At 63.6% G+C, this 13,561-nt stretch overlaps 1 protein-coding gene across 7 annotated transcripts; it reads left to right on the top strand.

The window, feature by feature from the left end:
- Positions 1 to 1,714: 1,714 nt before the first annotated feature.
- On the top strand, positions 1,715 to 13,295 carry TBC1D10A (TBC1 domain family member 10A). 7 transcript variants are annotated; one of them, XM_071762691.1, is made up of 10 exons: positions 1,716 to 1,996; positions 5,634 to 5,733; positions 8,419 to 8,526; positions 9,114 to 9,220; positions 10,030 to 10,144; positions 10,223 to 10,288; positions 10,562 to 10,751; positions 11,066 to 11,220; positions 11,927 to 12,318; positions 12,919 to 13,295. In XM_071762691.1, the coding sequence occupies exons 1-10, from the start codon at positions 1,794 to 1,796 to the stop codon at positions 13,091 to 13,093; spliced, it is 1,611 nt and encodes a 536-aa protein (XP_071618792.1). In that variant the 5' UTR covers positions 1,716 to 1,793; the 3' UTR covers positions 13,094 to 13,295. The 7 variants fall into 7 exon arrangements, 6 of the variants coding, with proteins under 6 accessions (XP_071618791.1, XP_071618793.1, XP_071618794.1 ...); XM_071762695.1 differs by lacking the exon at positions 1,716 to 1,996 and adding an exon at positions 2,327 to 2,459; XR_011729596.1 differs by having other exon boundaries at positions 1,715 to 1,996; positions 10,030 to 10,288; positions 11,927 to 12,505; positions 12,919 to 13,055.
- Positions 13,296 to 13,561: the final 266 nt, after the last annotated feature.

Genomic DNA, 13,561 nt, shown 5'->3' with positions numbered 1-13,561 from the left:
GGAAGGAAATATTAAAGATCATTTCATTCTAACTACCCTGAGGTGAACAGGGACATCTTCACCTACACCAGGCTGCTCCAAGCCCCATCCAACCTGATCTGGAATGTTTCTAGGGATGGGACATCTACCTCTGGGCAACCTGGGACAGGGGCTCAGCACCCTCACCCCAAAGAATTTCTCCCTCCCCAACATCTCCTCTCCACCTCCCCTCTTGCAGCTGCAAACCCTTCCCCCTCATCCCATCCCTCCCTGTTCTTGTCCCAAGTCCCTCCCCAGCTTTTCCTGGAGCCCCTTCAGGCACTGGAAGGTGCTCTAAGGTGTCCCCATGGGATCCTTCTCTTCTCCAGCCTCAACACCCCCAACTCTCTCCTCCTGGCTCCAGAGCAGAGCTGCTCCAGCCCTCCCAGCAGCTCCAGGGCCTCCTCTGGACTGGCTCCAACACCTCCCTGTCCTTCTGCTGATGGGGACCCCAGAGCTGGACCCAGATTTACCTCAGGGGGGTCTCCCCAGAGGGGCCCTTGGGGGGTTTCTGGGCTGCCAGCACACATGGATGGCTCTGTCCTTCTCTCCAGAGCTCCTTTCCAGGTCCCTTCCCACCCCACCAGGCTGAACAGACACTGGGGGTTGCCCTGACCCAGGTTCTCACGGTCCCACCTCTCCATCCAGCCTGGGGACTGGGGCAGGGCCACAGATCCCAGTCTATGCCCAGCACAACCCCAGTTCAGTCCCACACAGCCCTCCTGCAGCCCCAGTGTGTGCGTGGCCAACACCCCCGCAGTCCCAGTGCAGCCTCAGTACCATTGCTGCAGTCCCAGTGCCATCCCAGTGCCATCCCCGCAATCCCAGCTCCATCCCCACAGTCCCAGTGCTGTCCCAGTGCTGTCCCAGTGCCGTCCCAGTGCTGTCCCAGTGCCATCTCTGCAGTCCCAGTGCCATACCAGTGCCATCCCCGCAATCCCAGCTCCATCCCCACAGTCCCAGTGCCGTCCCAGTGCTGTCTCAGTGCCATCTCTGCAGTCCCAGTGCCATCCTAGTGCCATCCCCACAATCCCAGCTCCATCCCCACAGTCCCAGTGCTGTCCCAGTGCCGTCCCAGTGCTGTCCCAGTGCCGTCCCAGTGCTGTCCCAGTGCCATCTCTGCAGTCCCAGTGCCATACCAGTGCCATCCCCGCAATCCCAGCTCCATCCCCACAGTCCCAGTGCCGTCCCAGTGCTGTCCCAGTGCCATCTCTGCAGTCCCAGTGCCATCCTAGTGCCATCCCCACAATCCCAGCTCCATCCTCGCAGTCCCAGTGCCATCCCAGTGCTGTCCCAGTGCCATCCCAGTGCTGTCCCAGTGCCATCCCCTTAATCCCAGCTCCATCCCCTCAGTCCCAGTGCCGTCCCAGTGCCATCCCAGTGCTGTCCCAGTGCCATCCCCTTAATCCCAGCTCCATCCCCTCAGTCCCAGTGCCGTCCCAGTGCCATCCCCTTAATCCCAGCTCCATCCCCTTAGTCCCAGTGCCATCCCAGTACCCCCAGTACCCCCCGGTGGCCGCCCCGCCATCAGCCCCGCCCGCCCCCTCTTCCCCGTCCCCTCGGCCGCCGTTTGACAGACAGCTGCCTGCGCCCGGCTCAGCCAATCCCCTTCGGACGGGGGCGTTTCCTTTCTCCTTCCCTTCTCCCGATTGGTCTCCGCCTCTCGGCCGCCCAATGGCGGCGCGGCGCGGGGGCGTGTCCGTGAGGCGGGGGGCGTGGCCGCCGCCGTGGCCGCGGCATGGAGGAGCGGCAGCCGCGCCGCTGACCGCGCCGCCATGGCCAAGAGCCGCGGGGGCGACGGGCCCGGCTCGCCCGGCGGCCACCACAGCCTGGCCGGTACCCGCGAGAGCCTGGCCGAGCCGCCCGCCGACGAGCTCAGCTCCCTCGGTTCCGACTCCGAGGTCAACGGCGGCGGCCCCGAGGAGCGGCGGGTCGATAAGTTCGGCTTCATCGTCGGCAGCCGCAGCGCCGAGGGACCGTGAGTGGGGACGGGGATGGGGGACGAGGGAACCGGGATGGGGCGCAACCCGCGGCCCCGAGGCTGCCCGGGGTTCGGGACAGGCCGGGAACGGCCCCTCAGCCCCCGCCGGACCCAGCCACGGGGCCTGGCTGCTGGGCCGCGCCGGTAACGGCCCTTCCCGCCCCGGGGGGGGTTTGTCCTCCGCCCCCGGTCCTTCTCGGGGCATTGGCGGCCGCTCCCCGGCGCCCCGGAGCGGCTCAGGCCCGCGCCCCGGAAGCGCAGCGGCTCCCGGGGAGGGTGGGGGGGGGGTGAGCGGGCCCGGTTCGGCCCCTTCGGACTCCCTGGGGGTCCGGGGGGGTCCCGGGGGGGTCCCGGGAGGGGGCTGGGCTCCCTCCGGTGGTCTCTAAAGCCCCTCCCGAGCCCGGGCTACGCCGGGATCCCGGAGGCCGCAGCGGGCGGGATGCGAGGGAGAATCCCTAAGGTTTGTCCGCCCCTCCTGCCCCGGGGCTTCGGGAAAATTCGCCCTCCCCGAGCTCTGAGGAACCCCCGGCTCCGGGTCCGCTTCCCTCCGGCCTCTTCTCTCCTCCCGGCGCCGGATTCCGGCGGGGGTTTTGGCCGCCGTCGAGCGGAGGAGGAGGAGGAGGAGGAGGCGGCGGCCCGACCACCGCTCGGCAGCGATCGCCGCGGAGGGGGACTCGCTGGCCACCCCCCCCTCCCCCCCGGAACCCGGAGGAAGGCTTCGAGGTGGCCCAAATCGGCTGTCAGTAGCCCAGGGCTCTGCTGGCCCGAAGGGCTGAGCCCCGGGGCGGTGCCGGCTCCCAGGAATGTGCTCGGGGCTGCCCCGGAGCTGGTTCTGCAGGCAGCCCGGCTGCTGTTTGCCTTCCTGGCCGAGGGTTTGTGGGGTCACAGAAGGGACATTATCCCGATCCCTCTCCTCCTGGGACAGCACCCAGAGCAGGCTCCCTGCTGGGCTGCTCTGCCTGGGCCCCGTGCCTCAGTTTCCCCGTCTGTGAGGAGCAGAGTGTTGGCCCCTCATAAAGCTGCGGGTGGGTGTCTGGGGGAGATGGGTGATGCTGGGCAAGGTGCATGTCTTGGGGTGATAAACCCTGTCCCTGGGCACCCCGGGAGCCGGGTGGCCTCTCCTGCTGGGCTGCTGCACCCCATCCTGGCCACACCCCGTGTTTTGGGGATGTTTGGGATGTCCCTGTGGTTTAGGGGTGCTGCACCCCATGTTGCACGACACGGGATGTCTCAACTCTTGTCCCTGGGGGTGTAGGGGTGCTGCACCCCCATCCTGTCCACACACCACGTTTTGGGGACACTTGGGATGTCCTGGCTGTCACCCCTATGGCTGTCCCTGGCTTCTTGGCGGGGCTGTCCCTGTCCTCAGGGCTCGAGGCTGCTGTCACTGGAGGTGGCTCGTGCTTGGGGCTGTGGCCACGGGGCTTGAGCCTTCCTCCCGTGCCCTGCAGATGTGCTGGGGCCCAATCCTGCCTGTCCGGGGCTTTTATCCACCCTCTGTCTGCCCAGGAACGGATAAACGGGAGGGCACGGCCTCCCTCCATGGTTAGCAGAGCTTTTGGGGAAGCAGGAGTGGGATGGCCCAGCACCCCCAGGGGGTCTTGGGGCACTGGGAAGGGTTGAGCTGTGGGGTTGTCACCCCCAGGGTGGCTGCAGAAGAGCCCTTTCCCCACCTCCTGGCTGCCTTCTGGCCTGGGCTGCCCTGGGGTCCTCCCCACCTCAGCCATCTGAGCTCCATGCCCACTGCCAGGCAGCCCTCGGCTGGTAACAGCTTCCAGTCTGGGCTGGCAGGGCTCCAGCAGGCCCGGGGCCAGCTCCTGTATCCAGCATCCAGCACTCCCGGAGCTTCCCACGCCTTGGAGAGCCCCAGCTCCTCCAGCAGCCCCGGCTCGGGGCCAGTGCTCCCTCCATCCCTCTGCCCCTCCATCCCTCTGCCCCTCCGTCCCTTCTCCCCCTCCTCCTTCCCTTCTCCCCCTCCTCCTTCCCTTCTCTCCCTCCTCCATCCCTCCCTCTCTCCCCCTCCATCCCTCTCTCCCCCTCCATCCCTCTCTCCCCCTCCATCCCTCTCTCCCCCTCCATCCCTCTCTCCCCCTCCATCCCTCTCTCCCCCTCCATCCCTCTCTCCCCCTCCATCCCTCTCTCCCCCTCCATCCCTCTCTCCCCTCCTCCTCCATCCCTCTCTCTCCTCCTCCTCCATCCCTCTCTCTCCTCCTCCTCCATCCCTCTCTCTCCTCCTCCTCCATCCCTCTCTCTCCTCCTCCTCCATCCCTCTCTCTCCTCCTCCTCCATCCCTCTCTCCTCCTCCTCCATCCCTCTCTCTCTCCCTCCTCCATCCCTCTCTCTCTCCCTCCTCCATCCCTCTCTCCCCTCTTCCATCCCTCTCTCTCTCCTCCTCCTCCATCCCTTCTCTCCCTCCTCCATCCCTCTCTCTCTTCCCCTCCTCCATCCCTCTCTCTCTCCCCCTCCATCCCTCTCTCTCTCCCCCTCCATCCCTCTCTCTCTCCCCCTCCATCCCTCTCTCCCCCTCCTCCATCCCTCTCTCTCTCCCCCTCCATCCCTCTCTCCTCCCATCCCAAGCTGTTGCAGCCCTGCCAAGGAAAGCTGAGCCATTCCCAGGGGGTTTGCCCTCCCAAACCATCCCACCCCATTGTCCGGGAAGGGCTGGGCAGGAAGTAGGGAGCAGGGCAGTGGGGTGGGAGGAGGCAGGACCTGTGTGTCCTGGGATGGATGCTCTGCACCTCCCTGGGGGATGCTTGGACCCCAAACCACTGTTGTTGGGTTCTTAAAAAGGATCCGACTGCTCCTGGGGTCGGTCTGGCTCCCTCATTGATGGCTTGGGATTGATTCCCTTTGGAATGTCCATCCTTGGGCCTGGCCAAGCTCTGTCACCCCAGGTCCCTGCTGGGGAAATCATAGAATCATAGAATCCTAGGGGTTGGAAGGGACCTCGAAAGATCATCTAGTCCAACCCCCCCTGCCAGAGCAGGGCCCCCTAGAGTACATCCCCTAGGAACGTGTCCAGGTGGGTTTTGAATGTCTCCAGTGAAGGAGACTCCACAACCCCCCTGGGCAGCCTGTTCCAGGGCTCCATCACCCTTACAGTAAAAAAATTTTTTCTGATATTCAACTTGAACCTCCTATGCTCCAATTTACACCCATTACCCCTTGTCCTATCACTGGTCAAATCAGAGGGTGCCCGGTGTCAGAGGGACAGTGGCCTCTCCTTCCCTGGCTTCTCCATCCTTGGTTTCTCTTTGCCTGCCTCTCCATCCCTGCCTGCTTCAGCAGGGTTAAATCAGATTCCCTGGCCAGGCTGAGCCTGGAAAACACTCCCCTCCTCCTGGGGGACCCTGGGCTGGGCTCTGGGCCGGGTCTGGAGCAGTGCCAGGTTTTTGGGGAACCAGCAGGGCTGTGGGGATGACATGATGCTCCTGGCCCTGCCTCTCTCTGCTTCCTGACCTCCCTCAGCTCCCACTCTGCTCCCTGCTTCCCAGATCCTCAGGGATGCTCTGGCTCTGCTCCCCAGAGGGGAGTTCGGGGCTGTGGGGTACTCTGGGGTTGGGGGGGGGGACACTGGGGCTCTGCAGGGGCAGGAGGGCTGGTGCTGCCCTGAGCATCCTCTCCTGCCCCTCAGGCTGGAGGAGGTCCCCCTGGAGGTGCTGAGGCAGAGGGAATCCAAATGGTTGGACATGCTCAACAACTGGGACAAGTGGATGGCCAAAAAACACAAGAAGGTGAGTGAGGGCCTTGTCCTTGGGTTGCTGTGGATGGCTGTGGGGGTGCTGGGGGAAGGGTCCCCCTCGAAGGCTGTGGGGCAGCCCTCCCTGTCACCAGGTCCCTGCAGATGGAGGGGTAATTCCAGTGGGCTGTCCCCTCCCTGTCCCCTCCCCGTGACACTTCTGGTGGCAGCAGGAGGGGAATTGAGGAGGGGGAGGGACTGAGGCTGTCATCCCCCAGCCAGCCCACTCCTGCTCCCCGCCGTGCTGGAGCCTTCCTTGGGCTTCTCTGGCTGCCTGCAGGCAGCTGTGGGAATTGTTCAGTCATGGAAACTTCTGGTTTGAGCATCTTGTAGACCAAAAAAAGCTCTGGGTAGGAAATGTTGGAGCCTGATGTGGTTGTGCTGCCAGTTGGGGTCCCCAGGAGACCTGAAGTGGTGTGTGCTTGGGCTCTTGGTCCTCCCTGACCTCCAGGACAGAGATGGGACACAGCAGGTCCTGGGATGCTGCTGTCTGTCCCCTGCTGGCATGGGACAGTGGTGCCTGAGAGTGGCCAAAGGGCCTCTTCCTCCTCCTCCTCCTCCTCCTTCCCCCCTGGCAGAGCCTCCTGGCACCGCTCCGTGTGCTGTGCTCCCGTCCCTGCTCAGTGCCTCTGGAGCCAGGCAGGAATCCCTCCTGTGTTTCTTGGCCCCTTTCTTGGCTTTCCAGGACACAGCAGGAAGGTGCCGTGTCCCAGGGGTGGTTCCTGCTGCTCTCTGGCTTGGGTGAAGGCTCCAACATCCCTCTGGCTCCAGAGGAGCTCCCTCCTGCTTGAGCTCAGCTCCGTGGGGGGGAGTTAGAGATTCTCTCCTGAAGCAAAAATCCATTCTCAGGGCTTCTGAGGTGCCTCTGCCCTGTGCCTGGCACCCTGGGGTGCTGCTGCCTGTCCCTGCTCTGGCAGGAGCATGGGTGCTTTGCTGTGGGACCAGGCAGCATGGATTGGGTGCTGCCACTCCAAGGAGCTCCTTCTACTTCTGAAAAAAAAAAATAAAATACCCCGGTGCTTTTCTGGCTGCTCTTGGCTGACAGCCCGGGGGATCTCTTGGGCCAGTTCCTGCCAGGCTCACTCACACCTACACTGCTCCAGGATCCCAAAATGCTCCCTCCTTCCCTGGCCTGGATCCCAGTGGCCTCACGTCCTTCACAGCACTGAGCTGTGGCAGTGCCAGGTGCTGATCCTTGCCCTTTCCAGCCAGCCCCAGGGAGGGAAGACACACGAGCAGCTCTCAGCACTTTGCTCTTTGCTTTCAGCATCCCCCCAGCCCAGCTCAGCTCCCAGGGCAAGGTGGGATCTGAGGGATTGGGTACCCCCAGAACAGAAGTGATGGACTCAGCCTGGAGCCAAGGGGATGAGATGCTTTGGCTGAACCAAAACCCAGCGAGGCAGCTTCCTTCCTGGCAGCTCAGGAAAGGGAGCTGGCTGGGAAAAAAAGGAGCTGTCAGCAGCAGCAGAGCTGCCCACAGCTGCCCTGGGCATCGCCCACTGCCTTTCCTGCCAGCACAAAGGCTCCAAGGGTTTGGGACCTGCCCGAGTAAACAAGCAGGGGAGCAGCCAGGGAGCAGCAAACCCTCCTGGGGACACCACCCTGCTGCCTGGAAACACCAGCCTTACACCACAGTTCCACCAGCAAGCTGGGAAAAGGAGGTCTGGGCAGGCAGGGGAGGCTTAGGGAGCTGCTGGCACCTCTCTAGGGGTTGGAAGGTGTCACCTGAGGGGGGGGAGCTGAGGCCACGCTGGGATTTTGCAGGATTGTGTGTTGGGGGGGATGTGCTGGAAGCACCCGATCCCGTGGGGTCACAGCTCACAAGGCTGTGGGGAGGTGGTGCTGCTGCTTCCCTGGGAGCTGGAGTGGGGTGGAGGGGGGGTCTCCAGTCTTGGTTGGTGCTGGCAGGGACAGGGTTAAGCCAGCTCAGCCCCTGAGTACCAGCTGGTGCTGCCTTGCCTGGACTTTGGTCCTGGCCAGTGCCTTGAGCCAAGGAAACTGGGGGCTGGCTGGGCAGGGAGCTGCAGCCAGACCTGCCTGGACACCCAGGAGGAGGAGATCGTGGAATCATTAAGGTTAGAAAAGCTCTCTGAGGTCATCAAGTCCAACCCTCTGCCCTACAACCCCATAACCACCAAACCACCCCCTGGAACACCTCATCTCCCCATCTTTTGAACACCTCCAGGGATGGTGCCTCCACCCCCTCCCTGGGAAGCCCCTTCCAATGGTTAACTGCTCTTCCTGGGAAGAAATATATTCCAATATCCAACCTGAACCTCCCCTGGTGGACCTTGACCCTGTTTCCTCTCCTGTTGCTGGCACTGTGGAGAAGAGACCCGAGATGCTCAGCACCCCCCAGCTGAGCAGGAGGCTTGGGGCTCTGCCCAGGGTGGGGTGGGAGCTGCCTGCTCCTCACTTTGGCTCCAAACTTTGCTTTTCCAGCTCTCAGCAGGCTCAGAGCTGGGCTTGTTTGGAGCTGTTTGCAAACCACAAATCTTCCCCCGTGCTCCTGGCACCCTCAGAGAGGGTGGGGAGAAGGGGGTGAGCAGTGCCTGGCTGCAGATCCCCAAGCCAGGGGGTGCAGGGACACATCCCCTGGGACAGGGACCCAGGGGCCTCTTTGCTCCTCACTGCTCTGGGATTTTTTTCCCCCCCCTGACAATCCTGACCCTCCCCACAGATCCGACTGCGGTGCCAGAAGGGGATTCCCCCCTCCCTGCGGGGCCGGGCCTGGCAGTACCTGTCTGGGAGCAAGGTCAAACTGGAGCAGAACATGGGCAAGTTTGATGTGAGTGTCACCAGGGAACCCCCGTGCTCTGCTGGGGAAGGGAGAGGGGTGACAGACAGTGTTGGGATGGCTCCTGCTCCATCCAGGCCTGGGACATTTCTTGGGGTCCCAGATGATGTTTGTGTCCCGTGCTGGGGGAGGGGGGGGTGACATAGGAATGGTGGCCTGGCCACCAGGGGCTGATCACCACCCCATGGGGTTCACCAGGGGCTGATCACCACCCCATGGGGTTCACCAGGGGCTGACCCATCACTTAATGGGGTTCACCAGGGGCTGATCACCACCCCATGGGGTTCACCAGGGGCTGACCCATCACTTAATGGGGTTCACCAGGGGCTGATCACCACCCCATGGGGTTCACCAGGGGCTGATCACCACTTGATGGGGTTCACCAGGGGCTGACCCATCACTTAATGGGGTTCACCAGGGGCTGACCACCACTTGATGGGGTTCACCAGGGGCTGACCCATCACTTAATGGGGCTCACCAGGGTCTGACCACCTCCCCATGGGGTTCACCAGGGGCTGATCACCACCCCATGGGGTTCACCAGGGGTAGTGGGGTGGTGCTCACCTTCTCCTCCCCAGGAACTGGATCTCCTGCCAGGGGAGCCCAAGTGGCTGGATGTGATTGAGAGGGATCTCCACCGGCAGTTCCCCTTCCACGAGATGTTTGTCTCACGTGGAGGCCACGGGTGAGTGCATGTCTGGTCCCCAGCAGCCACCAGGCTGCCACGGTGGGGTGGCCACTGCCTGTCCCAGCACACAGAGCCACACTTGTCCCCTGCAGTGTCCCTCATGGTCCTTCCATCCCCCCACCCCAGCTCACAGGGCAGCCAGGCTGAGGACAGGACAGCTTCCCAGGAGCTGGGCTGTGGGTTGCAGCCCTTGGCAAGGGCTCTGCCACCTGGCAGGGTGGGAATTGCCATGGCAGGAGGGCAGGAAGCCAGCTCTGACCCCTGTTTCATACAGTCAGAGAATGCCAGAGGTTGGGAGGGACCTCTGGAGCTCATCCCATCCAACCCCCTGCCCCAGCAGGATCCCCCAGGAACACATCCAGGGGGGGTTGGAAAGGCTCCAGAGAAGGAGACTCCAGAACCTCTCTGGGCAGCCTGAGCCAGGGCTCCCTCACCCTCCCAGTCAGGAAGTTTCTCCTCAGGTTGAGCTGGATCCCATTTCTCCAGGGAAATGCTGTTCCCTAGATGTCAGGGAGTCTCTGTGCTTGCTGCTGGGTCCCTGCCCTTTGGGAGAGCATCCCTGGGATGTGTGTGGGATGGGACCTCCATGGGCAGAACTTCCCAGAGCAGAGCCATGCTCATCGTGCCCCAAAACCTTGGCTTTGTGTCCCCATCCAGGTTCTGACCCAGACTCATGGGGGAGGAGGGGTGGTCGGTGGCCAACCTGCGGGGCCAGGTGCCCGGCAGCCATTTGGCTCAGGGGGGAGGCTGCTGGGCCCCCTTTTTGCCCTCCCTCCACCTCTCCCTTCCCGGGGCTGTCTCTGCAGGCAGCAGGATCTGTTTCGGGTGCTGAAGGCTTACACCCTGTACCGCCCAGAGGAGGGGTACTGCCAGGCACAGGCTCCCATCGCTGCTGTCCTGCTCATGCACATGCCAGCTGAGGTAGGAGGGCAGGGGACAGCTGGAGGGGCTGGGTGGGATGTCACCTGGGGGGCTGACTCGCTGTCCCTTGGCTTGCAGCAAGCGTTCTGGTGCCTGGTGCAGATCTGTGAGAAGTACCTCCCTGGTTACTACAGTGAGAAGCTGGTGAGTAAAAAATCTGCAGTGGCTTTGGTGGGGGCAGGTGATGTCTCCAGGCTGAAAGCTCCCTCCAGCTCCTCACCCTAGAGAAAGAAGGGAGCTTGAGGACATGCTGAGGGCTCCCACAGCCTCCGTGTTGTGCCTTATCTCCCCCCAGTAGCATCAGGAACAGGGGGTTTGCTTCAAGCATCCCATGGTCCGGTGTGCTGCTCCTCCTCTGGAGCTGCTGGGATGGTGCTGGGATTAACCAGGAGCCTGGCACTGACACTGTCCCTGCAGGAGGCCATTCAGCTGGACGGGCAGATCCTCTTCTCACTGCTGCACAAGGTCTCCCCCGTGGCCTACAAGCACCTGAGCAAGCAGAAGATTGACCCCATCCTCTACATGACCGAGTGGTTCATGTGCGCCTTCTCCCGCACGCTGCCCTGGAGCTCTGTCCTGCGTGTCTGGGACATGTTCTTCTGTGAAGGTAGAAGCTCCCCACCATCCTCCTCCTCCTCCTGGGGTGACCCCCGTGGCACGTGGATGGCACTCGGGGCTGTAGCTGTTGTGCTGCCACAGCTTCTTGCCTGTACCTGGCATGTGGGACCAATGTTAGGGCAGGTTTGGGGTGGGGACCCCAGACTTTTCTTGGGGACTAGAGGGCACGTGCATCCCAAATCCACATTTGTGCCCGTCCTTACTGCTGGCAAGACCAGGAGCAGGTGCCCCGTGGCGTTTGAGGGATGTGGTGGCAGTGGCAGTGTCTACCTGGTGCTTACTCCCTCTCCTCTCCCCTTGCAGGGGTGAAGATCATCTTCCGGGTGGGCTTGGTGCTACTCAAACACACCTTGGGCTCCTCAGACAAACTGAAGTCCTGCCAGGGCCAGTATGAGACCATGGAGAGGCTGAGGGCTCTTAGCCCCAAGATCATGCAAGAGACCTTCCTGGTGCAGGAGGTGAGGTGCTGGGGGAGGGAGTCTGGGGGTCCAGTGCCCCCCAGTTAGCTGTGCTGCTGGACTGGGGTGTCCATGGGTGGGCAGAGCTGGCATAGCATGGGGATTGAGTCCAGAGGAGCCCTGGAGCTGCTGGGAGGGCTGGAGCAGCTCTGCTCTGGAGCCAGGAGGAGAGAGTTGGGGGTGTTGAGGCTGGAGAAGAGAAGCTGCAATGGGGAGACCTTAGAGCAGCTTCCAGTGCCTGAAGGGGCTCCAGGAAAGCTGGGGAGGGACTTGGGACAAGGGCCTGGAGGGATGGGATGAGGGGGAAGGGTTTGCAGCTGCAAGAGGGGAGATGGAGAGGAGATGTTGGGAAGCAATGGGTTGGTGTGAGGGTGCTGAGCCCCTGGCCCAGGTTGCCCCCAGAAGCTGTGGCTGCCCCATCCCTGGCAGTGTTGAAGGTTGGATGGGGTTTGGAGCAGCCTGGGCTGGTGGGAGGTGTCCCTGCCCATGGCAGGGGTGGCACTGGGTGATCTTCAAGGTCCCTTCCCACCCAAACCAGTCTGGGGTTCTATGACCTTATTAAAAGGTCTGGGTTTGGGGTTGCCCCTGCCCCGGGGTGTATCCCACACCCCCACACCGGGTGGGTATTAGCACACGGGGTGCTAAGCAAGCCCCGGGTGACACTGTCGAGGGAGAGATGCTGATGGCACCAGGCTGTCCCCTCCAGGTCATCGAGCTGCCGGTGACAGAACGTCAGATCGAACGGGAACACCTGATCCAGCTGAAGAAATGGAGGGAGACCCACGGGGAGCTGCAGTGCAAATCCCCCCCGCGCCTGCACGGCGCCAAAGCCATCAGCGAGGCGGAGCCTCCCCCCCGCAAGGCGCTGGAACCCGTCCCCTCCATCATCGTCCCCTCGGGCCCCGCTCCCGTGCCCAAGGCCCGCAAGAGCAAGGAGAAGAGCCGAGAAAAGAGCCCGGCCAGCCCCGCCAATGGCCCCGGAACCGAGGGCAACGGGGCGCCCGGCTCGGCCCGGGAGCTGCTGCACCCCCAGGTCTCCCCCCACCACCACCAGTCCAAGGAGAGCCTGACCTCCCGGGAGAGCGAGGACACGTACTTGTAGGGTCTGCACCCCGGTGGGGCCGCGGGGGGACCCCCGTGCCGGGCGCCGGGGGGGGCTCTGAGCTGGAGGGCTGGGGACGGGCTGGCCGGCGGGGCTCCCTGGGGACACCCGTGGTCGTGTGTCCCCTCCCCCCCCGTGCGCAGGGACATCACAGGCAGGGGACATCAACGGGAGCGTGGCCAGGTGCGGTGACCAAAAGGGGCCACCTCGGGGTCTTCTGCTGGGTGCCCACCCCGGCTGGGTGCTGGCACCACCAGCGGTGGGACACCCACCCACTCTCCCCACGCCTCCTGGGGGGAGGGGGGGGACCCGCGTTGCCCCTCGAGCCCTTCTCCCTGCCCCAGAGCCCCTCGACTCGCTGCCCCCAGGGTCTGCCATGGCCCCCATCCCCCTCCCCTTCCCCTCCAGGCACCTCCCTCCCAGCGCAGGGAGGGACTTGGGTGTAAAGGAGCCGGGGGGGGGGGGGGGAGGGAGGGGAGCAGGGGGCCCTCGCCCCCTTTTCCTCTTTATCTAGTGAGGATATATCGAGCTGTAGCCCTCTATGTAGTACCCCATTTACCTACTCACTGAGCCTATTTATTATTCCTCCGTGGCAGTAACCGTCGCAGGACAGGGACCGAGGTTGGGAGCTGCAGGCAGGAGGCGCCGGAGGCAGCGGGATTTGATGCCAGACCACCACGGCGGGGCCAAAGCCCCCCCCCTACACCCCATCTCCGGGCTCCCCTCCGCTTGGGGGGTGTGGGGGGAGAAGCGTTCACTCTGCCAGGGTGACCCCCAACACCCCCTACACATACACCCCGAGCCCTGGTGGGGGTGGGTGAGCAGCTGGGCACTCCCTGGTTTGGGGGGGTCCCCTTTCTTCCCCCCCCGCCCCCCTGCCCCTCCTGAGGGCCGGAGGTGGCTTTGTAAAATAAAAAGCGGGGAAAAACGGTTTTGTACAAAGGGGTAAATAAAGCAGGATTGTGTAAAGGCACAGGGCCTGCTGCTCAGCTCTGTCTCCTTGTCACAGCCCCCCCCCCCGCCCTGTGCCAGAGTGGGGTGGGGGGGGGACACGACTCCATGGGGGGTGTCACCTCCCACCTCCTGCTGCACCAACAGCAGACCCCAGCCTGCACCCTGTGTGATCGGGTCCTCGGGAGGGTCACCCCTCTGTCACCACCCCTCATGGCCAAGCCCTGCCCCGGCTCTGTGCCTCACCCAGCCCTGGGGCTGCTCCTCTTTGAAGTGGAAATGGGAGCT

Source organism: Heliangelus exortis, chromosome 19, assembly GCF_036169615.1.
Source record: "Heliangelus exortis chromosome 19, bHelExo1.hap1, whole genome shotgun sequence".
Lineage (NCBI taxonomy): Eukaryota > Metazoa > Chordata > Aves > Apodiformes > Trochilidae > Heliangelus > Heliangelus exortis.
Note: the sequence above shows the minus strand (reverse complement) of the source record. Positions and strands in the feature narration are given on the sequence as shown.

Coding starts and splice junctions, on each gene's coding strand:
- TBC1D10A (XM_071762690.1), top strand. CDS start 1,794: ATGGCCAAGAGCCGCGGGGGCGACGGGCCCGGCTCGCCCGGCGGCCAC. Junction 5,734..8,418: donor TGGCCAAAAAACACAAGAAG/GTGAGTGAGGGC, acceptor CCCTCCCCACAG/ATCCGACTGCGGTGCCAGAA. Junction 10,289..10,561: donor GTTACTACAGTGAGAAGCTG/GTGAGTAAAAAA, acceptor CTGTCCCTGCAG/GAGGCCATTCAGCTGGACGG.